The following is a 27,978-nucleotide window of genomic DNA, read 5'->3' as shown; positions in this document are numbered from 1 at the left end:
TTAACATTTAATTCCAGTGTGCAGGCACATAGTACTATTGTTTGATTAGCGGTGTTTCTTTAGCTCAAAATATCATTATTATTTAACATTTAACTGAGAAGGTTTTTGGGAAAGTCTTTCCATCTACCAGAAGATGGTTAGGCCTATCATTAGCATGGCTATATTTTTCCTGTTCCTTAATTGTCTGAAACCTGAATGTTTTACCTCATATTATGAGGCATGTCTTACCTTGCTTCAAAGTAGCATATAGACAAAATCCCACCGTAGAAACGTGGAGGCAATAATTTTTTATAAAGACTTACACATATGTGTTGTCCTGTTATATTTGTTTTCTTTAAACTTTCTTTCATTGTCTAGCAGCCAAAGGCATTATCCTAATCATATTGGCAACCCATGATAGTTGCATCTTTAAGTCCCCCCTCTTTCTAACGGATATTTCCATCTCTGTCCATGAAACCACTTGCATGTGCGGTGCACATTTTAGAACAGTGTTTTCCTGCAAATTGCATTTTGTAACATTCACGCGTAGGCCTACTAACGTGTGTACACTGCATTGCTGTGCCTAAAATGTGAAAAAATGATAGTTTATCAACATTTTAAGCCAAACATTCCGATCTGTTCCATCAGCTCTATTAATTGATAGGCCGCATACCTCCACTACACTACTTTCATCCCCTCTGCTGCCCCGGCCCTGCCGGCCCTGCCTGCTCGCTCTGTCACCTAACAAGATTACCTACCTAACTCTTACACCTGTGAACAAGTTCACTTCACATCCATCAAGCAGTTAACCAACCCAAAAGCATTTCTTTTAGTTTAGTTATGGATGAAGTTTAACTTCATTTTTACTTTGACTTTTATTGTGTAGGCAGTTATTGAAAAGGTATAAACAGTAAATTAAAACAGTAAAGGTGTTGATTGTCTGTCTCCCATCTGGTTTCTCTTTTGGGGCAGCAGATAGCCAAGTGGTTAGAGCATTGGGCCATTAACCGAAAGGTTGCTGGATCGAATCCCTGAGCTGTCAAGATAAAAATCTGTTGTTCTGCGCTTGACCAAGGCAGTTAACCCACTGTTCCCCGGTAGGCAGTCATTGTAAATAAGAATTTGTTCTTAACTGACTTGCCTAGTTAAATAAATAAAAAGTATGCCTTAACATTCACCAGTTATTATGTGTTGATTTTACATTGGGATTCACAACACCTTTTATTAGGATAAAATTGGTCTGCATTTTTGTAATGGCAAACAACTTGTACTGTGTTAATTATTACTCTCATTCAAGTAAAATGATGCAAGTAAATCTAGGTTTACAGATTGAATAAGGAAATATATTTCTTCAGAGTGGCTGTATAAGGAAATATATTTCTTCAGAGTGGCTGTACCAAGCTAAGTGTAGCACACCTGGTGTCTGTGGGGCCTCAGCTTGTCATCTTATATTTATGTAACAGAAATGTCATGACACAAGGCATTACACCACAAGAACCTGCACTGTCCTGCACTGCTATGACAGATCCTCTCACAGTTTAGAGACGTGGTGGAATGTGTGTGTTTTACAAGCAATATATTCAGGCCTATTGTACAATTGTACAATACAGTGTCAAGACAAGCAAGATAACTTATTTTCAAAGTAAGAGACAGACAGACAAACACACTCATATAGACACACCAGTAGAAAAAGTGTCAGTATGAGTATTTGGAAACGGTGAATTAAAAAGTACACTGTCGTTCTCACTGGTGTGTTGTGATGTGGTTTAGGGAAATTCTTAATGGGTTTTTACGTGGTTAGTTTCCTTACTGTGGACAGCCATGCGTGGGTTGTTGGCTAGGTGAACTCATGTTGAGTTTGCCTAACAGTGGAGGTTAGATTAAGACAGCCAGACACTATAATGCCAGTTTCACAAACCCCCAAATTACTGTATGCCACTGGAACTGGCCATTTCTGGTCCCATGATGTTAGTCAGCTCTCAAGTGTAACCACACAGTAGTCTGTAATGCTGACTGTATCTCTGGATGTGGGCTGAATACTCTACCTTTAACTTCATTCAGAGGTTGTGCTCTATGGTGAAATGTAGTTGTATATGCATTTTTTTGTGTCAGTGATGAATGCTCCTCCAGGGAGAGGTATATACAGTGCCTTCGGAAAGTATTCAGATCCCTTCAAATTTTCCACATTTTGTTAGGTTAGTCTTATTCCAAAATGTATTAAATAGTTTTTTCCCTCATCAATCTATACACAATAGCCCATAATGACAAAGCACTTTTTAAATGTTTTTTTAAATGTATTTTTAACACATTTTGCTAATTTATTACAAATAAAAAACTGAAACATCACATTTACATAAGTATTCAGACCCTTAACTCAGTACTTTGTTGAAGCACCTTTGGCAGCGATTACAGCATCGATTCTTCTTGGGTATGACGCTACAAGCTTGGCACACCTGTATTTGGGGAGTTTCTCCCATTATTCTCTGCAGATCCTCTCAAGCTCTGTCAGGTTGGATGGAGAGTGTTGCTGCACAGCTATTTTCAGGTCTCTCCAGAGATGTTCGATCGGGTTCAAGTCCAGGCTCTGGCTGGGCCACTCAAGGATATTCAGAGACCTGTTCCAAAGCCACTCCTGCATTGTCTTGGCTGTGTGCTTATGGTCATTGTCCTGTTGGAAGGTGAACCTTCGCCCCAGTCTGAGGTCCTGAGTGCTCTGGAGCAGGTTTTCATCAAGGATCTCTCTGTACTCCGTTCATCATTGCCTCGATCCTGACTAGTCTTCCAGTCCCTGCCACTGAAAAACATCCCTACAGCATGGTGCTATGCTTCACCGTAGGGATGGTGCCAGGTTTCCTCCAGGCGTGACTCTTGGCATTCAGGCTAAAGAGATCAATCTTGGTTTCATCAGGTCTGAGAAGTTTTGGTGCTAAAGAGTTCAATCTTGGTTTTTCTCATGTTCTGAAAATCTTTATGTGCCTTTTGGCTTCCGTCTGGCCACTCTACCATAAAGGCCTGATTGATGGAATGCTGCAGAGATGGTTGTCGTTCTGGAAGGTTCTCCCATCTCCACAGAGGAACTCTAGAGTTTTGTCAGAGTGACCATCGGGTTCTTGGTCACCTCCCTGACCAAGGCCCTTCTCCTCCAATAGCTCAATTTGGCAGGTCAGCCAGCTCTAGGAAGAGTCTTGGTGGTTCCAAAAAGCGTCCATTTAAGAATGATGGAGGCCACTGTGTTCTTGGGGACCTTCAATGCTGCAGAAATATTTTGGTATCCTTCCACAGATCTGTGCCTAGAGACAATCCTGTTTCAGAGCTTTACGGACAACTCCTTTGACCTCATTGCTTGGGTTTTTGCACTGACATGCACTGTCAACTGTGGGGCCATATAGAGACAGATGTGTGCCTTTCCAAATCATGTCCAATCAATTGAATCTACCACAGGTGGACTCCAATCAAGTTGTAGAAACATCTCAAGGATGATCAATGGAAACAGGATGCACCTGAGCTAAATTTTGAGTCTCCAAGCAACGGGTCTGAATACTTATGTAAATGTGATATCCATTTTTTTTATTTTATTCATTTGCCAACATTTGTAAAAACCTGTGTCATTATGGGTATTGTGTGTAGATTGCTGAGTTTTTTTTTAACAAAATGTGTAAAAAGTCAAGGGGTCTGAATACTTTCCGAAGGCACTGTATTTCCCTTAGAGCAGAGGAGCAGCTAGAGGGCAGAGTTCATAAGGCCTGCTGAAGTCTGAACCAGTCACCAGGTTGGCAGGTTACAGAGCACCTCACGTGGGAACTACCTCATCCACCTCAGAGGATTTAAACCTGAGGATGTCAACCTGAGACTAGGTGCAGTCTTAATCATCTTAAGAGCAAAGCTGGGAGCAGCCTGGGTCAGATAAGGAAGAGTGAAGCTCTGTGCTCTGTCTTCACAGGCATCTTATAGAGACTTTCTACTGACTCCAGGTGTATACAGTACATGAGATAAAAACAGACACAGAGAGAGAGAGAGAGAGAGAGAGAGAGAGAGAGAGAGAGAGAGAGAGAGAGAGAGAGAGATAGGATGAATGTATTAGTTAAAGCTCTGTGATTCTGTCATCCTGTTACTGGTTGTTAGGCTTTAAGATCGAAGAAAGATAAACCCAGTAGAAATGTACTTGGTTGGGAGGCATCACCAGCAGCTCTAAATGGCAAGGTGCACTTCAATAACAGCTCAATGCAGTAATTTCTCACTTCAAATGGAAAACATAATTTCACAATTAAGTTTAAAATGCTTTTGAAAGTATTTTCATTGGTTCTGAATCAGGCCTATTCAACACTAAGGACATATCAAATGCGTTTAGCATTTTCCAAGCAGTTTCCCCTTTAGTTCTGAAGTGTTCTGCCAGTGGCTCCAGCTGCTGTGGAAGTACATGTGGGGAGATAAGGAGACATCATGTTCTCCGGTCGTTCTCAGATCCTCTCTGTATGTGTCAGGGAATGGAATACAGAGTCCTTGGCTGCTTTGATGTGCCTGAGAAGAGATCACTCAGTGTTATGTTAGCTTCCGAGTGGTGCAGCGGTCTAAGGCACTGCAGTGCTACAGGTGTCACTGAAGACCCTGGTTCGATCCTGGCCTGTATCACAACCGGCTGTGATCAGGAGTCCCATAGGACAGTGCACAATTGGCCCAGCGCTGTCTGGGGTAGACCATCATTGTAAAAATAAGAATTTGTTCTGTACTGACTTGCCTGGTTAAATAAAACAAATATGTTGTTCTTTCCTCTTTCTCTCCCTGCAGATTGTGGTGTGGTCACAAGAAGGACAGAGTTAAACCGAGTAGAGTGTTGTACAATGTGCTAGGAGTGAAGGAAAGAAGACAAGCTCTGTTGTTTTTCTGATATTCTTGAGGTGTCAGAGAGACCGAACAGGACGCAGAGATGGGACGGAAGAAGATACAGATCACAAGGATCATGGATGAGAGGAACAGGCAGGTCAGTGTCATCCCCACTACCCTCCACTCAACATAAAGAAGCCTCTCTCTCTCTCTTGCCACACACAGGCTAATGGCAGTAGGCTACTGTTGCCCTGTATGGAGTTGAAAACAGGAGTTAACTTCTCACCACTTAACCAACTGTTTTGAATTCTTGACAGGGACTCAGAGTGCCCACTGACTACACAGGACCAGGCATGTGCACAGATAGGGCTCTACCTGTGCAGAGCACATGCCCCTTTGCCCTCCCACTCACCAAGCGCCCTATTGGGTGGGGGTATACCATTTTCTTGTAAACAAGTTTTGTTGTTGTTCTGAACCCACTGCCCGCAAGTCGTTGTGACATTGTCAAGTTCGCCACGAAATGCATCAGTGATTTGTATTTTCCAGAAACTTTCTGAAACGGCACAGGAATGCACGTCTGTGTGTATGTGTGCGGTGCGCACGTCTGTCTACACTTTGTGTAGCCGTTAGCGATGACGCTAATGATAACAATCTTCTGGTAGAGATGGAAAGGCTTTCCCAAAAACCTTTTCAATTAAAATGTTAACTACAAAGTAGCCTATGCCTACCTGACAGAATGATATTATGATAATTTAAATCAATCCAGTGGCCATTTGTTTTGCAAGCTCTGCAATCACATGAGTCTACAGAAACACCACTAACCAAACAACGGTCTCTTCCTGGTTCGCATTAAAGGGTAACTACACACAAAACTTGACATTTTTCATTTTTCCCAGACCTCAAAAGTGGTCACCTGTTGTGGTGTAGACATTTTTGTGGACTTAGAACATTCAATTTGTTTTTTGTGAATGGAACTGGTAAAAATGGAAAACGGAATTTGGGAAAAAACTACATGAATCAGGCAAAATTAGGACAGGTAGAAGGGATGGATCTGCTTGGGTAGGGGCTCTATGATTAACTGAGGGGGACACAGGAAGAGGAAGTGTTTGGGGCTGGTGATGTCACAATCTTCTCATCCAATGGCAAGGAAGAATGGGCTCTGAGGTTGACTTTTTGGGGGGGAGAGAGACTGGTAACTATCTCACCGTCTATCCATTAATTTCTCTGTCTCATGCTCTATTGCTCTGGCTCTCCTTTTCCCCCCAGTTTACTTCTCTCTTCTGGGGGTCGTAGAGAAAAACGGAGAACACCATCTTGTAGGTCAGACCATTCTGACGCTACAGACATTTCTGGGATGAAATACATTTTCAGGATGTCTCATGGTGTTAAAAAACACAGCTTTGCCACCTTTCACCGCAGATGTGTAAGTGCGACACTGGTGGATGGAAAAAAACTGATATCTCTAGCTTAAACTGACAGATTTTGGGGGATTTTTTTGTTATGTGACTTAGATTGATGCACCGGTGCGTAGATGGGTCAAAAAACAAAAAACAGACATTGAATATCCCTTTGAGCATGGTGAAGTTATTAGTTACACTTGGATGATGTATCAATACACCCAGTCACTACAAAGATACAGGCTTCCTTCCTAACTCAGTTGCCGGAAAGGAAAGAAACCGCTCATGGACTTCACCATTAGGCCAATGGTAAAAAGGTTGCGGAGTTTATAGCTGTGATAGGAGAAAACTGAGGATGGATCAACAAATTGTAGTTACTCCACAATACTAACCTAATTGACAGAGTAAAAAGAAGGAAGCCTGTACAGAATAAAAATATTCCAAAAGATTTATCCTGTTTGCAACAAGGCAATGAAGTAATACTGAAAAAAATGTGTCAAAGCAATTCACTATTTTTCCTGAATACAAAGTGTTACGTTTGGGGAAACAACAATACAACACATTACTGTGTACCACTCTCCATATTTTCAAGCATGGTGGTGGCTACATTATGTTATGGGTATGCTTGTAATCATTAAGGACTGGGGAGTTTTTCAGGATAAAAAATAAATGGAAGGGAGCTAAGCACAGGCAAAATGCTAGAGGAAAACCTGTTTTAGTCTGCATTCCACCAGACACACTGGGAGATGAATTCATCTTTCAGCAGGACAATAACCTAAAATACAATGCCACATCTACACTGGAGTTGCTTTCCAAGAAGACAATGAATGTTCCTGAGTGGCAGAGTACAGCTTTGACTTAAATCTACTTGAAAATCTATGGAAAGACCTGAAAATGGTTGTCTAGCAATAATCAACAACCAATTTGACAGAGCTTGAAGAATTTTGAAAGATTAATGGCAAACGTTATGCAATCCAATCCAAGCTCATAGAGACTTACCCAGAAAGGCTCACAGCTGTAATCGCTGCCAAAGGTGCTTCTACAAAGTATTGACACAGGGGTGTGAATACTCAGGAGAATGGCAAAATGACATCACTCTGTAAGTCATTGAGAGAGGACATCAGTTTTGTATGTGAATCCATGATAACAATGACGGAGAAATCAGATTATCTCGAGGGACAATCAAGGCGGAACAACATTGTTGTGGACGGAACTGAAAAATCTCCACATGAGACCTGGATGGAGTCTGAGGACAAAGTGAGGAAAATGATCTTGGAAAAACTGAAGTTGGACCAAAGGAAGGTTGAGTTGGAGCGCACCCACATGACTGGAAAACCCACCACCGGCCCAGGTGACAGGCCCAGGCCGATAGTGGTGAAGTTCCTGAGGTTCAAGGACAAGGTAGCTGTTCTGGAAAGAGCCAAGAACTTGAGAGGAACGTATATCTTCCTCAATCAGGACTGTCCTGAAGCTGTGTGCCAGAAGAGGAAATAACTTATCCCAGCCATGAAAGCTGCCGGGGGGACATTGCTTACATCCGCTATGACAGGCTCATTGTCCACCCACCCTCCCAAAAGCCTGGAAGGGATGAGAAAGCCAAGCCTATGGGTTTGTAGCTTCAACCCCGCAGCACACACACATACTTACACACACCAACTGATTAATGGACTGCTGAATGTATATTTTTTTATCTTGCTTTGTTTGCTCTTTTCCATTTTATGTCTATCTTTGATAACTTCTTGGTGACAGGGGGCAGTATTCAGAAATTCAGATGAATACGTGCCCAAATTAAACTGCCTGCTTCTCGGGCCCGGAAGGTAGGATATGCATATTATTAGTAGATTTGGCTAGAAAACACTTTGAAGTTTCTAAAACTGTTTGAATGATGTCTGTGAGTATTACAGAACTCATATGGCAGGCAAAAAGAAATCCAACCAGGAAGTGACTTGTAGTTTTTCTATCTAATTCCTATTCAAACTACAGTGTCTGTGGGGTCATTTTGCACTTCCTAAGGCTTCCATTGGCTGTCAACAACCTTTAGAAACTTGTTTCATGCGTCTACTGTTACTGGGCAGAGAATAGGAGCTCAGTCAATCAGTGGACTGCCTGGGACCAGTGAGTTGTTTACTGCGCAGGCACGCTGGCGCGCCGCTCCTTCTTTTTCCTCTGTAATGAATACGCTATTGTCCGGTTGGAATATTATCGAAGTTTTATGTTAAAAAGACCCTAAGGGTTGATTGTAAACATCGTTTGACATGTTTCTATGAGCGGTAATGGAACTATTTGACTTTTCGTCTCTGGTTTTGCGGTCTCGCGTTATGCCTTTGGATTAAGGATCTGAACACGCGAACAAAACGGAGTTATTTGGACATAAATATGGAGTTTTTCGAACAAAAATAACATTTCCTATGGAAGTGTGAGTCCTGGGAGTGCATTCCGACGAAGATCAGCAAAGGTAAGGGAAGATTTATAATACTAATTCTGAGTTTAGTTGACTCCAGAACTTGGCGGGTAACTGTATAGCTTGCTTTGATGGCTGAGCTCTGTACTCAGAATATTGAAAAATGTGCTTTCGCCGTAAAGCTATTTTAAAATCTGACACAGCGGTTGCATTAAGGAGAAGTGTATCTATAATTCTTTCAATAACTGTTGTAAATTTTATCAATGTTTATGATGAGTATTTTTGTAAATTGATGTGCTCATTCACCGGGAGTTTTGGTGGGAATACATTTTCTGAACATCACGCGCCAATGTAAAATGGGGTTTATGGATATAAATATGAACTTTATCAAGCAAAACATACATGTATTTTGTAACATTGAGTTCTGGGAGTGTCATCTGATGAAGATCATCAAAGATTAGTGATTCATTTTAGCTGTATTTCTGGTTTTTGTGACGCCTCTCCTTGCTTGGAAAATGGCTGTGTGGTTTTTCTTGTCTCGGCGCTGTCCTAACATAATCTAATGTTTTGCTTTCACCGTAAAGTATTTTTGAAATCGGACACTGTGGTTAGATTAAGGAGAATCTTATCTTTTAAATGATGTATAATACTTGTATGTTTGAGAAATTTGAATTATGAGATTTTTGATGTTTTAAATTTGCCGCCCTGCTATTTCACTGGCTGTTGATAGTGTGTACTGCGGGTGGGACGCTGGCGTCCCAGATGTCCCAGAGAGGATAAGCTACCCAGGAAAGGGATGAAAATAGCCCATATTAATATATGTAGCCTTAGAAATTCATGAAGTCAATAACTTGCTAACATCCGATAACATTCATATATTAGCCATTTCTGAGACTCACTTAGATATTTCATTTGATGATACAGCAGTAGCAATCGGCGAGCATGCCCCTGTCCACACTGACGGGGCTTGATTGGGCTGCACTGCTTGGTATGGCAACAGCACCACCCTTAATCACATGGTGCTACAGAGGGTGATGTGTGCAGCCCAGTACTTGGGCTGAGCTCTCTGCCATCCAGGACCTCAGCTACCCAAGCCATAGACTCTTCTCACTACTTCCGCACGGCAAGTGGTACCGGTGAATCAAGTCTGACACCAACAGGCTTCTATCCCCAAGCCATAAGACTTGTAAATAGCTAACAAAATGGCTACATGGACTATTTGAGTTGATCCTTGTATTTACATTACTTTTTTGCACTGTCTCTATGCACACTCACATACAATCATCATACGCTGCTGCTACACGGTTTATCATATATCCTGATGCCTAGTCCCCTTATCCCTATAAATATCTACCTCTATCACTCCAATATCCCTGCAGATTGTAAATATGGTATTGGAACTGACCCTGTATATACAGTGCCTTCAGAATGTAGTCATACCCCTTGACTTATTCCACATTTTGTTGAATTCAATATGTATTAAATAGCTTTTTTTTCTCACTCATCTACACACTATAACCCGTAAAGACAAAGTGAAAACATGTATATATATTTTTTTTATGTATTATCTCATTTACATAAGTATTCACACCCCTGACTTAATACATGCTAGAATCACCTTTGCCAGCGATTAAAGCTGTGAGTCTTTCCACACCTGGATTGTGCAACATTTGTCCTCTCTCAATGACTTACAGATTGATGTCATTTTGCCATTCTCCTGAGTATTCACACCCCTGTGTCAATACTTTGTAGAAGCACCTTTGGCAGCGAGCCTTTCTGGGTAAGTCTCTATGAGCTTGGATTGGATTGCATAACGTTTGCTATTATTCTTTTCAAAATTCTTCAAGCTCTGTCAAATAGTTTCTTGATCATTGCTAGACAACCATTTTCAAGTCTTGACATACATTTTCAAGTAGATTTAAGTCAAAACTGTAACTCGGCCACTCAGGAACATTTACTGTTCTCATGGCAAGCAACTCCAGTGTAGATTTAACCTTGTGTTTTAAGATATTGTCCTGTTGAAAGGTGAATTAATCTCCCAGTGTCTAGTAGAAAGCTGACGGAGCCAGGTTTTCCTCTAAGATTTTACCTGTGCTTGGCTCCCTTCCGTTTATTTTTATCTTGAAAAACTACCCAGTCAACGATTACAAGCATACCCATAACATGATGCAGCCACCACTATGCTTGAAAATATGGAGAGTGGTACTCAGTAATGTGCTTGTTTTGGATTTGCCCCAAACATAACCATTTGTATTCAGGACAAAAAGTGAATTGCTTTGCCACATTTGTTTCAGTATTACTTTAGTGCCTTGTTGCAAACAGGATGCATGTTTTGGAATATTTTTATTCTGTACAGGCTTCCTTCTTTTTACTCTGTCAATTAGGTTAGTATTGTGGAGTAACTACAATGTTGTTGATCCATCCTCAGTTTTCTACTATCACAGCCAATAAAATCTCTAACTGTTTTAAAGTCACCTTTGGCACAGTGGCGGCAATGTGCCATGCGGGAGGAAGAATATATTTTTTTATGAGCATGGCCTTATTTCTAATACAGCATGTTGGATGACTGACATTCATATTCCATTCACCCAGTTCAATGTAACATCGATAGGTTTAGGCTACTACATTATACTCTAATTTTCCCCATACCCATCTTGAGGTTGCTACAACCAAGCCTGGTTGCCTGGATGCCTGGTTATTTTTTTTAAATGCCTTCCTCTCCATCTTAAATAAGCATGCCCCTTTCAAGAAATTTAGAACCAGGAACAGATATAGCCCTTGGTTCTCCCCAGACCTGACTGCCCTTAACCAACACAAAAATATCCTGTGGCGTTCTGCATTAGCATCGAACTGCCCCCGCGATATGCAACTTTTTAGGGAAGTTGGAAACCAATACACACAGGCAGTTAGAAACGCCAAGGCTAGCTTTTTCAAACAGAAATTTGCTTCGTGCAACTCCAACTCTAAAAAGTTCTGGGACATTGTAAAGTCCATGGAGAATAAGAACACCTCCTCCCAACTGCCCACTGCACTGAGGATAGGAAAATCTGTCACCACCGATAAGCCCACTATAATTGAGAATTTCAATAAGCATTTTTCTACGGCTGGCCATGCTTTCCACCTAACTACCCCTACTGCATTCAACAGCACTGCACCCCCCACAGCTACTCGCCCAAGCCTCCCCCATTTCTCCTTCTCCCAAATCCATTCAGCTGATGTTCTGAAAGAGCTGCAAAATCTGGACCCCTACAAATCAGCTGGGCTTGACAATCTGCACCCTTTCTTTCTAAAATGATCTGCCGAAATTATTGCAACCCCTATTACTAGCCTGTTCAACCTCTCTTTCCTGTCGTCTGAGATTCCCATAGATTGGAAAGCAGCTGCTGTCATCCCCCTCTTCAAAGGAGGTGACACTCTTGACCCAAATTGCTACAGACCTATATCCATCCTACCCTGCCTTTCTAAGGTCTTCGAAAGCCAAGTCAACAAACAGATTACCGACCATTTCGAATCCCACCGCACCCTCTCCGCTATGCAATCTGGTTTCAGAGCTGGTCATGGGTGCACCTCAGCCACGCTCAAGGTCCTAAACGACATCGTAACCGCCATCGATAAGGAACAATACTGTGCTGCCGTATTCATTGACCTGGCCAAAGCTTTTGACTCTGTTAATCACCACATCCTCATCGGCAGACTCAGTAGCCTTGGTTTCTCAAACGATTGCGTCGCCTGGTTCACCAACTACTTCTCTGACAGAGTTCAGTGTGTCAAATCGGAGGGCCTACTGTCTGGACCTCTGGCCTTCTCTATGGGGGTACCACAGGGTTCAATTCTTGGGCCAACTCTTTTCTCTGTATACATAAATTATGTCGCTCTTGCTGCTGGTGAATCTCTGATCCACCTCTACGCAGACGACACCATTCTGTACACTTCTGGCCCTTCTTTGGACACTGTGTTAACAACCCTCCAGATGAGCTTCAATGCCATTCAACTCTCCTTCCGTGGTCTCCAACTGCTCCTAAACACAAGTAAAACTAAATGCATGCTCTTCAACCGATCGCTGCCTGCACCTGCCCGCCTGTCCAGCATCACTTCTCTGGACGGTTCTAACTTAGAATTTGTGGACAACTACAAATACCTAGGTGTCTGGTTAGACTGTAAACTCTCCTTCCAGACTCACATCAATCATCTCCAATCCAAAGTGAAATCTCGAATTGGCTTCCTATTTCGCAACAAAGCATCCTTCACTCATGCTGCCAAACATACCCTCGTAAAACTGACCATCCTACCAATTCTCGACTTCGGCGATGTCATTTACAAAATAGCCTCCAATACCCTACTCAACAAGCTGGATGCAGTCTATCACAGTGCCATCCGTTTTGTCACCAAAGCCCCATATACTACCCACCACTGCGACCTGTACGCTCTCGTTGGCTGGCCTTCGCTTCATAATCGTCGCCAAACACATTGGCTCCAGGTCATCTACAAGACCCTGCTAGGTAAAGTCCCCCCTTATCTCCGCTCACTGGTCACCATAGCAGCACCCACCTGTAGCACGCGCTCCAGCAGGTATATCTCTCTGGTCACCCCTAAAGCCAACTCCTCCTTTGGTCGTCTCTCCTTCCAGTTCTCTGCTGCCAATGACTGGAACGAACTACAAAAATCTCTGAAACTGGAAACTCTTATCTCCCTCACTAGCTTTAAGCACCAGCTGTCAGAGCAGCTCACAGATCACTGCACCTGTACATAGCCCATCTATAATTTAGCCCAAACTACTACCTCTTCCCCTACTGTATTTATTTATTTTATTTATTTTGCTCCTTTGCACCATATTATTTATATTTTAACTTTGAACTTTCTTCAAACTACAAATCTACCATTCCAGTGTTTTTCTTGCTATACTTTATTTACTTTGCCACCATGGCATTTTTTTGCCTTTACCTCCCTTATCTCACATCATTTGCTCACATTGTATATAGTCTTATTTTTTTTCTACTGCATCATTGATTGTATGTTGTTTTACTCCATGTGTAACTCTGTGTTTTTGTATGTTGTCGAACTGCTTTGCTTTATCTTGGCCAGGTCGCAATTGTAAATGAGAACTTGTTCTCAACTTGCCTACCTGGTTAAATAAAGGTGAAATAAATAAATAAATATCGTGGATTCAGAGCTATCTATCTAATAGAACTCAAAGAGTTTTCTTTAATGGAAGCTTCTCTAATGTCAAACATGTAAAGTGTGGTGTACCGCAGGGTAGCTCTCTAGGTCCTCTACTCTTTTCTATTTTTACCAATGACCTGCCACTGGCATTAAACAAAGCATGTGTGTCCATATATGCTGATGATACAGCCGTATACGCATCAGCAACCACAGCTAATGAAGTCACTGAAACCCTTAACCTGTTAGGGCTAGGGGGCAGCATTTGCACGTCTGGATAAAAAAATGTACCCGATTTAATCTGGTTACTAATCCTACCCAGTAACTAGAATATGCATATACTTATTATATATGGATAGAAAACACTCTAAAGTTTCTAAAACTGTTTGAATGGTGTCTGTGAGTATAACAGAACTCATTTGGCAGGCAAAACCCTGAGACATTTTCTGACAGGAAGTGGAAACCTGATGTGTTGTATTGACTTTAAACCTATCCCATTGAAAAACACAGGGGCTGAGGAATATTTTGGCACTTCCTATTGCTTCCACTAGATGTCACCAGCCTTTACAAAGTGTTTTGAGTCTTCTGGAGGGAGATCTGACCGAACAAGAGCCATGGAACGATGATGTCCCATTAGACACCTGGCGCGCGAGTTCATGTTGGGTACCCTCGTTCCAATACGTTATAAAAGAGTATGCATTCGTCCACCTTGAATATTATTCATGTTCTGGTTAAAAAAGGCCCTAATGATTTATGCTATACAACGTTTGACATGTTTGAACGAACGTAAATATATTTTTTCCCCTCGTTCATGACGAGAAGTCCGGCTGGCTTAGATCATGTGCTAACAAGACGGAGATTTTTGGACATAAATGATGAGCTTTTTTGAACAAAACTACATTCGTTATGGACCTGTGATACCTGGAAGTGACATCTGATGAAGAGAATCAAAGGTAATGGATTATTTACATAGTATTTTCGATTTTAGATCTCCCCAACATGACGTCTAGTCTGTATCGCAACGCGTATTTTTCTGGGCGCAGTGCTCAGATTATTGCAAAGTGTGATTTCCCAGTAAGGTTATTTTTAAATCTGGCAAGTTGATTGCGTTCAAGAGATGTAAATCTATAATTCTTTAAATGACAATATAATATTTTACCAATGTTTTCTAATTTTAATTATTTAATTTGTGACGCTGACTTGACTGCCGGTTATTGGAGGGAAACGATTTCCTCAACATCAATGCCATAGTAAAACGCTGTTTTTGGATATAAATATGAACTTGATAGAACTAAAAATGCATGCATTGTCTAACATAATGTCCTAGGAGTGTCATCTGATGGAGATTGTAAAAGGTTAGTGCATCATTTTAGCTGGTTTTATGGTTTTGGTGACCCTGTCTTTGACTTGACAAAACATTACACACAACTCTTGTAAATGTACTGTCCTAACATACTCTAAATTTATGCTTTCGCCGTAAAACCTTTTTGAAATCGTAAAACGTGGTTAGATTAAGGAGATGTTTATCTTTCAAAGGGTGTAAAATAGTTGTATGTTTGAAAAATTTGAATTTTGACATTTATTTGGATTCAAATTTGCCGCTCTTGAAATGCACCTGCTGTTGATGGAGTGCACCACGGGTGGCACGCTAGCGTCCCACCTAGCCCATAGAGGTTAATAAAGAGTTGCAGTCTGTTTTGGAATGGGTGGGCATTAATAAACTGGTCCTGAAACTCTCTAAAACTCAGAGCATTGTATTTGGTACAAATCATTCCCTAAGTTCTAGACCTTAGCTGAATCTTGTAATGAATGGTGTGGCTATTGAACAAGTTCAGGAGACTAAATTACTTGGCATTACCTTAGATTGTAAACTGTCATGGTCATTATGTTCGTAATGGCTGCTCAGTGAAACGACCGGTCCTGATTTGTCATAGATGCTTGCTAAAAAACTTTAATGAGCAAGCCTTCCTTCATGACCTGACCACTGTAAATTGGTACAGAATCAGTTTGATCCCCTCTGTCGACGACGCTTTGACCTTCTTTTTTCATATTTTCAGTGATATTGTTTACAAACACACCCCATAAAGAAAATGAGAATTAAAAACAGGTTCAGCCCCTGGTTCAACCGTGATCTTGCAGAGTTAAAGAATTTAACTCTGCAAGAATTTGTCGAAAGGCTCGGCACACGCATACTCAGGCTGACTGGCCCTCGTTCAGGCAAATTAGAAATAAGTGTAATCAGGCTATCCGTACGGCCATAGTTAGTTACTTTAAGGAACAGTTCTCTCTCTTTGGGTCTAACCCCAAGAAGTTCTGGAAAAATTACCTGGAGTATAAACCCTCCTCCTCACAGCTGCCCATGTTCCTTAACCTCTCTAGGGGGTGTGGGACGCTAGCGTCCCACCTGGCCAACATCCAGTGAAATTGCAGAGCGCCAAATTCAAAAACAGAAATACTCATTATAAAAATTCATGAAACATACAAGTGTTATACATCTGTTTAAAGATTAACTTCTTGTTAATCCAACCACGGTGTCAGATTTCAAAAATACTTTACGGCGAAAGCAAACCATGCGATTATCTGAGAACAGCGCCCAGCAGACAAATCATTACAAACAGTAACCAGCCAAGTAGACGAGTAACAAAAGTCAGAAATAGCGATAAAATTAATCACACACCTTTAATGATCTTCATATGGTTGCACTCAAAAAACTCCCAGTTAGCCAATAAATGTTTGTTTTGTTCGATCAAGTCCCTCTTTATATCCAAAAACCTCAGGTTTGTTAGCGCGTTTTGTTCAGTAAAACACTCTCTCAAACAACATCCGGTGAAATTGCAGAGCGTGAAACTCAACAAAACAGAAATTCTCATAATAAACATACATAAAAGATACAAATGTTATACATCAGCTTAAAGATAAACTTCTTGTTAATCCAACCGCTGTGTCAGATTTCAGAAAGGCTTTACGGCAAAAGCAAACCATGCGATTATCTGAGAACAGCGCCCAGCAGACAAATCATTACAAACAGTTAACAGCCAAGAAGAGGAGTAACAAAAGTCAGAAATAGCGCTAAAATGTATGACTTACCTTTGATGATCTTCATATGGTTGCACTCCGAAGACTCCATGTTACACAATAAATGTTCGTTTTGTTTGATAATGTCCCTCTTTATGTCCAAAAACTTCCATTTTGTTGGTGCGTTTCGTTCAGTAATCCAATGGAACAAAGCGTGTTCACAACAGACAGACAAAAAATCAAAAAAGTACAATAAGAATTCGTAGAAACATGTCAAGCGATGTTTAAAATCAATCCTCAGGTTGTTTTTGTCATAAATAATCGATCATATTTCAACCGGACAATAACTTCGTCAATAGAAAAGGAAAAACAAGAAAGGCACGCTCCCAGTCACGCGCTGGACTCATGTCTGGAAATTTCCACTGTCCTCTCATTGAAAGTGCTGTTCCTCCCTCATTTTTCAGAGTAAAAGCCTGAAAAAATGCCTAAAGACTGGCCACATGTAGAAGAAGCCATAGAGACCGTGAACTGGGTCCTAAGTCTTTGTATGTGGGATAGGCTTTCAATGGAAAAACAGCCATTTCAAAATAAAAGCATTTCCTGGATCGATTTTCCTCAGGTTTTCGCCTGCCATATCAGTTCTGTTATACTTTTAACAGTTTTGTAAACTTTAGAGTGTTTTCTATCCAAATCGACCAATTATATGCATGTCCTAGCTTCTGGACCTGAGTAGCAGGCAGTTTACTTTGGGCACGCTTTTCATCCAAAATTCCGAATGCTGCCCCCTACCCTAGTGAAGCAAAGTTGATGATGTGGTTGTTACTGACAAGAAGCACATGGCTGAGCTTTTTAAATCACCACTTCATTAAATCAGGATTCCTATTTGACTCAGCCTAGCCTCCTTGTCCATCCAACATTTCGTAATCTCCCACCCCTTCTAATGCGACTAGCCCTGATGCTCCTCCCTCTTTTTCCCCTTCGCCGCTACAAAGTTTCTCCCTGTAGGGGGGCACTGAGTCCGAGGTGCTAAAGGAGGTCCTTAAATTTGACCCCAAAAAAACATCTGGGTCAGATGGTTTAGACCCTTTCTTCTTTAAGGTTGCTGCCCCTATCAACCCCAAGCCTATCTCTCACCTTTTTAACCTGTCTCTCTTCTCTGGGGAGGTTCCCACTGCTTGGAAGGCAGCCACGGGTCATCCTTTATTTAAAGGGGAAGATCAAGCTGATCCTAACTGTTATAGGCCTATTTCTAGTTTGCCCTGTTTATCAAAAGTGTTGGAAAAACTTGTCAATAATCAACTGACTGGCTTTCTTGATGTCTATAGTATTCTCTCTGGTATGCAATCTGGTTTCTGCGCAGATTATGGATGTGTCACTGCAACCTTAAAGGTCCTCAATGATGTCTTCATTGCCCTTGATTCTAAGCAATGTTGTGCTGCTATTTTTATTGACTTGGCCAAAGCTATTGATACGGTAGATCATTCCATTCTTGTGGGCCGGCTAAGGAGTATTGGTGTCTCTGAGGGGTCTTTGGCCTGGTTTGCTAACTACCTCTCTCAAAGAGTGCAGTGTATAAAGTCAGAACATCTGCTGTCTCAGCCACTGCCTGTCACCAAGGGTGTACCCCAAGGCTCGATCCTAGGCCCCACGTTCTTCTCAATTTACATCAACAACATAGCTCAGGCAGTAGGAAGCTCTCTCACCCATTTAAATGCAGATGATACAGTCTTATACTCAGCTGGCCCCTGCCCGGATTTTGTGTTACACACTCTACAACAAAGCTTTCTTAGTGTCCAACAAGCTTTCTCTGCCCTTAACCTTGCTCTGAACATCTCCAAAACAAATGTAATGTGGTTTGGTAAGAAGAATGCCCCTCCCCACAGGTGTGATTACTACCTCTGAGGGTTTAGAGCTTAGAGCTTGAGGTAGTCACCTCATACAAGTATTTGGGAGTATTGCTAGACGGTACTCTGTCCTTCTCTCAGCACATATCAAAGTTAAATCTAGACTTGGTTTCCTCTATCGTAATTGCTCCTCTTCCACCCTAGCTGCCAAACTAACCCTTATTCAGATGACCATCTTACACATGCTAGATTACGAAGATGTAATTTATAGATCGGCACGTAAGGGTGCTAGATGTTCTTTACCATTCGGCCATCAGATTTGCCACCAATGCTCCTTATGGGACACATCACTGCACTCTATACTTTTCTGTAAACTGGTCATCTCTGTATATCCGTTGCAAGACCCACTGTTTGATGCTTATTTATAAAACCCTCTTAGGCCTCACTCCCCACTATCTGAGATATCTACTGCAGCCCTCATCCTCCACATACAATACCCATTCTGCCAGTCACATTCTATTAAAGGTCCCCAAAGCACACACATCCCTGCGTCGCTCGTCTTTTCAGTTCGCTACAGCTAGCGACTGGAACGATCTGCAACGAACACTCAAACTAGACAGTTTTATCTCAATCTCTTCTTTCAAAGACTCTACCTTCTTGCCCTTTGTGCTGTTGTCTGTGCCCAGTAATGTTTGTACTACACTGTCTGAGCCAAGGACGACATGCTTTTTAAAGTTTTGATTACAATACTGGGTGGGGTGAATATATTTTAAATGTTTTGTTAACTAGTAAATAGTAGCCTACAGCAAAGTGTGTTGAAATAATTTATGACTTGTTAACAATTTCTGCTAGTTAGGTTTTGCTACCATATAGGTTTTAGCTTGCTTGAGCCTGCTAACTGAGGAGGCTCCATACATGTTTCATTTTAAAACATTTATCTTACAAAGGAGTTGTTTAATCTAACTGCTTAACTATTTATCTGTACATGGAATTTTATTATAAAAAAAAAAAAATCTTTACAAGAAAATGCCATGGGCAGTATCTGATGTGTGAAGACATTTTACTCCAGCAGTGTACATTTGCAAATACTGTGTCAAATCATATGTGAAGAATACAACAAAGGGAGACAATGCCATCATGTCTGATGTTCAGACTGCTTGCAGATGTAAGAGATGAAATCTATACTGCCCTGCCCACTTCACTCAACAGGCTGACCAATACAAGGGTTGAAAGATTGGTGGCTTTCCGGGCAAATTTGAGGCTTTTTGAGCCTGACAATGAGCCATCCTCAACAAGATTGGAAAGTGACAGTGAAGATGAGTTCTCGGAATTCCGATGTTCAAGAGGTAAACATTGAGGAGGTCCAGGGAGAAGACATGGAAGCCTGAAAGGAAGACAACCAAAGCTTTAGTGTCTAGACTATAATTTTACAGATGTATGTTGTAAACGTTTTTGGGAGATGCGATGGATCATTGGGGATTATTCAATATTCCATTTGTTTTGTTGTTCAGTGTAATCATCACATGTGAAGAGTCAACTCATTTAATTAACGTTAAATTCGTAACTAAATTGTTTTTTTTATTTCTATTGGAAGGATTTAATCATTTGCAATTATGTCTACTCAAGATAAGGTCAAATGTTTATGTTTCTGTCTCCATATGATATAGTAAATATATCCAATGCAAAAAAAACATCTATATTTAAATAGAATTAATATTAATTTGCATATATTTCCATTAATTCCCATATATTCCCGTTAATTCCCACAGAAAGTTTCCACCTCTGAATTTTCCCCAAAATGTGCAACCCTAGCTGCTGCCATGTTGTGTTGCTACCATGTTGTTGTCATGTTGTGTTGCTACCATGCTGTGTTGTCATGTGTTGCTGCCATGCTATGTTGTTGTCTTAGGTCTCTGTTTATGTAGTGTTGTCTCTCTTGTCATGATGTGTGTTTTGTCCTATATTTATTATTTCATTTATTTGTATTTTTAATCCCAGCCCCGGTCCGCGCAGGAGGCCTTTCGCCTTTTGGTAGGCCGTCATTGTAAATAAGAAATTGTTCTCAACTGACTTGCCTAGTTAAATTAAAGGTTAAATGAAAAAAATGAAAAAAACAATACATATATATTCAATGGTTGTAAAGATGGGGAGAGGTCTAAAGAGATGCTCTGCTTTTTTGACAACACAAGTTCTGTAGGCTCTAGTTTTGTCTAATCTTGATTATTGTCCAGTCGTGTGGTCCAGTGCTGCAAGGAAAGACCTAGTTAAGCTGCAGCTGGTCCAGAACAGCGCGGCACGTCTCGCTCTTAATTGTAATCAGAAGGCTGATATAAATACTATGCATGCCAGTCTTTCTTAGTTAAGAGTTGAGGAGAGACTGACTGCATCACTTCTTTTTATAAGAAACATGAATGTGTTGAAATCACAAATTGTTTGCATAGTTAACTTTCACACAGCTCTTGACACACACACTTACCCCACTACATTTTACATTACATTTTTACATTTTACCAGACGCTCTTATCCAGAGCGATTTACAGTAGTGAATGCATACATTTCATACAATTTCATACATTTTTTTTTCTGTGCTGGCCCCCGTGGGAATTAAACCCACAACCCTGGTGTTGCAAACACCATGCTCTACCAACTGAGCTACAGGGAAGGCACTAGACATTCCAACAGGGGTCTTTTCACAGTACCCAAATCCAGACCAAATTCAAGAAAGCGTACAGTATTATATAGAGCCATTATTGCATGGAACTCCGTTCCATCTCATATTGCTCAAATAAGCAGCAAACATGGTTTCAAAAAACAGATAAAGCAACACCTCACAGCACAACGCCTCTCCCGTATTTGACCAAGATAGTTTTTGTGTATGCACTGATATGGAGGTTACGTGTGCCTTTACATTTTTTTTTAATGTAGTTCTGTCCTTGAGCTGTTCTTGTCTATTGGCATTCTGTATTATGTCATTCTGTATTATGTTTCATGTTTTGTGTGGACCCCAGGAAGAGTAGCTGCTGCTTTTGCAACAGCTAATGGAGATCATAATAAAATACCAAATACATCAATCATCAACGTCAATGATCAGCTGATAGCCCACCCTTATTTCCCAATGTCAATCATGTCTTAGGTGGCACTGTACATAATAGCTTGCTTACAATTTCTGTTTTGTTGCAGAAATAAATAGGTTTATGCTCAAAAATGTTAACATTTTTGCTAAAGAGGCAATTGGTATGTTATCAATTCCTAGATATTAATTATGAAAGGGGGATGTGCACCCTTTTTTCATTTTGAGCAACTGCCCCCTGAAAGGTCTGTGCACAGGACTGTATGTTTTCATGTTAGCAACCATTTCTATTTGAGGTAGCAAAGTTCTCTGGTATTCAAGTGTGCTTCAAGTATTTTCAATCCAATAGATGTAATCTATTGTTTGTAATACACTTTATCTTACAGTACTGGATAATGATAATGTATCTATCCAGTGTAGGGGTTAGCTGTAAAAGGATATGCCTTCAATGTTGAGAAAAGATGGGATGAGCTGGCTTTAAATATGATTATATTTCATATAAAGATAGATTTTCTAGCTATAAACTGGTGTTATGAAACAAAGTAATGTAATCATGTAATTTAAACTAAGGTTATAAATTAAGCCTCATCTCAACAGCATTTATTATCAGAAAAGATTAGATGCAGAAATAATGCAAAACATATCTAATCCATTATATTGATTGTCAACTGAAATACTGTTCACGCACGCCATTCAGAAGAGAGGCCATTTCTATATTGGGTAGTGTTTTGGATAGGTTACCTGTTTTATGGAACTGCAGCTCGGCTGCTGTCACTGACAATATGAATCTGAACAGAAAGAACGTATGTCCCCAAAGTCCCAGCCGGATAAACAGGCACCATGGCATTTTTTGTCAGTGCAGTCATATTTACAGACACGATTCCCCCGCCACCCTGCAATTTCAGCCAGAGAAGTTGATGAGGCAGCAGCAGCAGTATAACAGGCTGCAGCAGGGGCTGCTTGGCGTGGGAGTGAACCCAGAGCACTGAGCAGTGAGTGAGCAGGGCGAAGTGGGGTGACTGCGGCCTCTCTACACTGGAGGACTTGTCCCTTGGCCTGGCAGGGCCCCTCGCTGGGCTCCGCGCGGCTCCATGCGGTTGCAGCTACTTGGTAGTAATTAGGAGCAGCCACTGCACCACAGCACCCTGTCATTAGCAGGGTGGGTCAGTCAGCCGGACACACAGCACCCTTCTCTCCCTCGACTCTAACTGCCATGGCTCTGGTACTGGCCAGCCACAGAGTAGAGAGGCCTGCCCTGGAATTCAGTCTGTCTGCCTGCTCACGCTAAATATAAACCCCTAAACAGCACAACACATCCCAGTCCTGTCTGCTCAACCACTGTCTCAGAGGCCTACTGTATAGCTGTGGAGAACAGGGATCCCTAGAGTTTTCATATCACTGCATTACATCTACAGTATATCAGATAGTACTATAGGTGTTCCTGTGAACAGAAATATGTTTTATATTTTGCATTACACCTTTGATAAAGTATGGAGAAGTGGTCTTTTGATCCCGATCCAGTAGGATATATCCTTTTTTGGGGGTAAGATAAATATATATTATTTAACAATACAAAACATACATTTACAAATGACAGCATACTGTCGCACATCAATGACATCGGACCTACCCAGACCCACCTGCTCACACCCTCTCTCCAGCGCCCGCATCACTCTCCGCCACATGGCCTCAAACTGCACCATTTTGTTTCTCTCCGTTGCCCACATACTTTCAACATTTAGATAATAAAGCATTTGACCTTTCCATTATGTTAACAAGGGACGATTGGTTGATTTCCAGTTTTTAAGTATACGTTTTTACAAGATGATTGACAAGAAAAGTACCGTCCAACCCATCGGGTATCTCACTGCACCCTCATATGCCATGTCTTGAAATATGCAGACAGACAGATTTAAAGTACCCTACTGTTCAAAAGTTTGGGGTCACTTAGAAATGTGCTTGTTTTTTTGAAAGAAAGCACTTTTTTTGTCCATTAAAATAACATCAAATTGATCAGAAATAGAGTGTAGACATTGTTAATGTTGTAAATGACTATTGTAGCTGGGAATGGCTGATTTTTAATGGAATGTTTACATAGGCGTACAGGGGCCCATTATCAGCAACCATCACTCCTGTGTTCCAAAGGCACGTTGTCTAGAAGGCCAGCATCCCGGAGTCGCCTCTTCACTGTTGACGTTGAGAATGGTGTTTTGCGGGTACTATTTAATGAAGCTGCCAGTTGAGGACTTTTCTCAAACTAGACCCTCTGATGTACTTGTCCTCTTGCTCAGTTGTGCACCGGGGCCTCCCACTCTTCTTTCTATTCTGGTTAGAGTCAGTTTGAGCTGTTCTGTGAAGGGAGTAGTGCACAGCGTTGTACGAGATCTTCAGTTTCTAGGCAATTTCTCGCATGGAATAGCCTTCATTTCTCAGAACAAGAATAGACTGAAGAGTTTCAGAAGAAAGTTCCTTGCTTCTGGCCATTTTGAGCCTATAATCGAACCCACAAATGCTGATGCTCCAGAAACTCAACTAGTCTAAAGAAGGCCAGTTTTATTGCTTTTTAATCAGAACAACCATTTTCAGCTGTGCGAACATAATTACAAAAGGGTTTTCTAATGATCAATTAGCCTTTTAATATGATAAACTTGGATTAGCTAACACATTGTGCAATTGGAACATGGGATTGATGGTTGCTGATAATGGGCCTCTGTACGCCTATGTAGATATTCCATTACAAGTCAGCCGTTTCCAGCTACAATAGTCATTTACAACATTGACAATGTCTACACTGTATTTCTGATCAATTTGATGTTATTTTAATGGTCAAAAATGTGCTTTTCTTTAAAAAACAAGGACATTTCTAAGTGATCTCTTTTTTGAACGGTAGTGTACATTTGCATTGTAACACTTCTGACAGCTAACTTTTTTACTCCGCCCATAACTTTTGGACTTTATTGCATTCCCAGAAGGCATGGATTATTGAGTCATTGTTAGTTTTGCACTTAAGACATGACTCTGCCGTTGTGCTGTAGAATTTGTGAATTTTTTCTTTTACATAATACATTTTATACATTAGTTTATACAGGATTAATCGTACATTTTTGTTAACTGTAATTTAGTTATATTCCAACATTCACTCCATCTTGTGCCAACATCAGTTGTTTTTAAGTCTTGGTTCCAATGGTTTATATTCGTTTCTAAGAGATTGTCAGTTGGAATAGGATCTCTGCAAGGTTTTGCATATCTTGCCTATCATATGAACATCCTTTTCTGACTCAAATGAGATTCCCTCAAAATTGCTCTGATGTCCAAACGATTTCAAATTGAAATTTTGTGATATGAAACTTTTATGTTACATCTATTTGAAAATATGTACATTGGTCAGTCCAAACTGCTTTTTAATTCTGTCATCGAAATAAATGTATTTCCTATTACCAAGTCATTTACGCTTTCTATGTTTTTAGTTTTCCATTTGGACCCATTTATCGGGGAATTCTGAAAAGCTATCTAAGGATTGTTCCAAAGGTTGTGTTTTTAAAATTGGAATATTGGTTCTTGTAGAATACGTTTAATTTACTTCCAAATATACTTTTATGACCGAGTATAGTTTTTCAAAGAATGTCTTCGGTGATGTAATTGGTATTACTGAGAATAAATATAAAAATAGGATGTATCCTATTCGCACCCTCTCAAAATATCATTTGCACTCTCTAGCAGGTGAAACAACTTTCATGCCATGCGCACAGAAAGTTAATTGGGGTTTTGCTCACCCTCCTGAGGGTGATAACATGAGACCTCGTGACCCTGCCCCTCAGCTGCTCTGCTCCCGCTCCCCCATGTCTCTGACAGTTACTGTGTGGGATGCAGCTCAGCCAAGTGAGATACCAAAATCTACACAATGGGCCAATTATCAGCATAACACCTGTTTCTGGGTGGGATCTAAATAGCAGTCCAGGGGTGAGCAGACACATGCCAGAGCATTAGTATCTGCACTATCTGCACTGACCTGTAACATCAGCAAAAAAGGAAAATGAAGAAAGAAAGAACGTAGATTCAGGTTGTTTCTGATTGCTGAATTGACAAGCTGGGAACCCTCTGAAAACTTGCGGCTTGTAGAGTAAAGTGTAGAAGGGAAATACACTTACAGTACTGTATTGTTTTACAGAAAAGTACAGGCGTGGAGACACACACTGCTTAGTCATTTATGTGTGTGTTGTCTTTCCATACGATTCTGAAATGTCACACTTCATCTCCCATAATGGTTATCAGTAATGCCCAGGCGCTACCATTACTGTGGTTTCGCTGGCTCAGCAACAGAGACTCTTCTATGAGAATAGGGCACACTGTGAATACACTGGGAGTGCTGCTAAAATGAAGCTTCACCATGGTAATGTGATGTGTGTGTATCTTCTCTCCATGGACCTTGAAACACACAGTGTCCTGTCCCTGGGGTGTGCTCCTAACCAAGGGGAAACGACCATTAGCATACGAGCTCATTGTCGGAAGACAATTAGAATCGTTATCCATGTGGCTTCACTGCCAGCAATCCATATTCATAGCGTTAAAGTGAACGAAGGCCTTAAGTAGGCTAATTAAATAGCGTGGTAATACAGGACGCTGCGCGCGGGGGGGGGGGGGGGGTCTTCTCATATCATCACTAGAAGTGCTCTGGAAGGGCTGTTGACCTTTCACGATTTATGGCAGCGAGTGTGGCATGGGCTGGGAGGTCTGTAATTGCACTATCTATCAAAACAAATGGATTAGACTCAAGAGCCCATGCAGGAATGAGCTCAGGCAGAGCACGTAAAGTGTGTCATTTCTAGGATGTTTCTTTGATTACCTTTGGATTGACTCACCTATCAATTCTCTAAAATGTAATAATAGCCAACATTTTAGCCAAATCACCTTTTAATGAATAGATGTAGATTTCATAACCATAGCGTTATTTTATGATGCTCACCCTAGATCCCCTTGGTTCTACTGTGTTCCTTCTCTTCATCCACTAGGTGTATGAAATATGGAGGCTGAGGTCCTGTCATGAGTACAGTAAGCTGGTACAGAGAGCCCACCCCGTCCTAGACACCAGTCCCGGAGTGTGGCCCTTAGTGCAGGCAAAGGGAGGGAGAGAGAAGCTTCAGCTCAGCCAGCCTCACAGAGCAGAGCAGCCTGCCTGACATGCTAATTGAAAACCTGTGTAAGGGATGAATGCTATAATGGAGCTGGACAACAGGATTACTGTGGATAGATCCATCCTCAGCTCAGCACCACCCTACAATTACAACTCCTAATGATAACACTCACCTGTCTCATTTAGACAGTCTGGCTGGATAATTGAAGAGTAGGGGAATGTTCTGAGATGAATCCCTGAGGGCGAATCTGGCTTAAGTACGCTCACATGGCCTGATGAGAAGTGCCTTGCAAACAGAGAAGCTCTCTGTTGTGGCTTGATTGTGTTGTGATGGTCCTTGCCTCATGAATAGTACAAAATAACAACATGAGAGCCCATGGAAGAGCCGAGAAGGACTTTTTAGCAGCAGCATGTGTGGGGTCTCCCTCCCAGTGAAAGGTACAGAGTGGCCTTGTTTAGTTGTGGAGTGGAGTGAGGCTGGCTGTGGCTGGCCTAGAGAGCTCTGCGTAGCTAGCTCCTCATGTCTAACGACGTCCTCTGGATGCCATTAAGCAGGCTCACCGGGGGTAATTGCCCAAGTCATTAAAAGTTTGATGATTTTCCTGCTGGGTGGAGGGTTGCCTGCCCTTGCTGTGGCTCACTTTGGATTTGGCTTTGGCACGTCACATGCTCGTGGGCACAGTGCTGCTCTCTCCTCTCTCTCTCGCTGTCTCTCCCTCTCTCACCGAGGAAGCATCGGAGCACATCACTATTTTTCATCCCTTTCGCTCCCCGCTCTGAAACTCTGAAAGCTCTCAGGCCAACTCCGTTCTTTTTTGAACAGGTAAAATCCATGTTGATAGAGAATGGAGAGAGAGACAACAGGGAAAACGGGGGAGGCTAGATGGAGTGCACTGCCTATGACGCATGTTTGAAAAGTAGAATCTTTAACTGTCTTACAAATGAGAGGGTAGCAGCTGTATGTGAAACAGATACTATTAGGGTTTCTTTCCCCATATTTAAGTATTAGCAAGGGGTTAGTGAGGGAAGTTTAGTGGTCTGCTCCTGTTGTCAGGTTAAAAAGCAGAGACAATGTACCCATCAGGAGCAGAAAAACTGTAATGACTGTAATGATTCAAATGACGTCCAATACTGAACAATAATTACATTATTTTTCTAGCAGC

At 41.3% G+C, this 27,978-nt stretch overlaps 1 protein-coding gene across 1 annotated transcript in view; it reads left to right on the top strand.

Annotated features, from left to right (window-relative positions):
* The window catches only part of LOC106573766 (myocyte enhancer factor 2aa), a 131,446-nt gene that overhangs the window by 34,401 nt on the left and 69,067 nt on the right, over nucleotides 1-27,978 (top strand). Inside the window, 1 exon segment of the mRNA XM_045697145.2 lies at nucleotides 4,765-4,957. Within this exon segment, the coding sequence (XP_045553101.2) occupies nucleotides 4,904-4,957 (54 nt within the window). The 5' untranslated portion in view covers nucleotides 4,765-4,903.

Source organism: Salmo salar, chromosome 16 (genome assembly GCF_965601325.2).
Source record: "Salmo salar chromosome 16, fSalSal1, whole genome shotgun sequence".
NCBI lineage: Eukaryota > Metazoa > Chordata > Actinopteri > Salmoniformes > Salmonidae > Salmo > Salmo salar.
The sequence above is the reverse complement of the archived record's forward strand: the minus strand, read 5'-3'. Positions and strand labels throughout refer to the sequence as shown.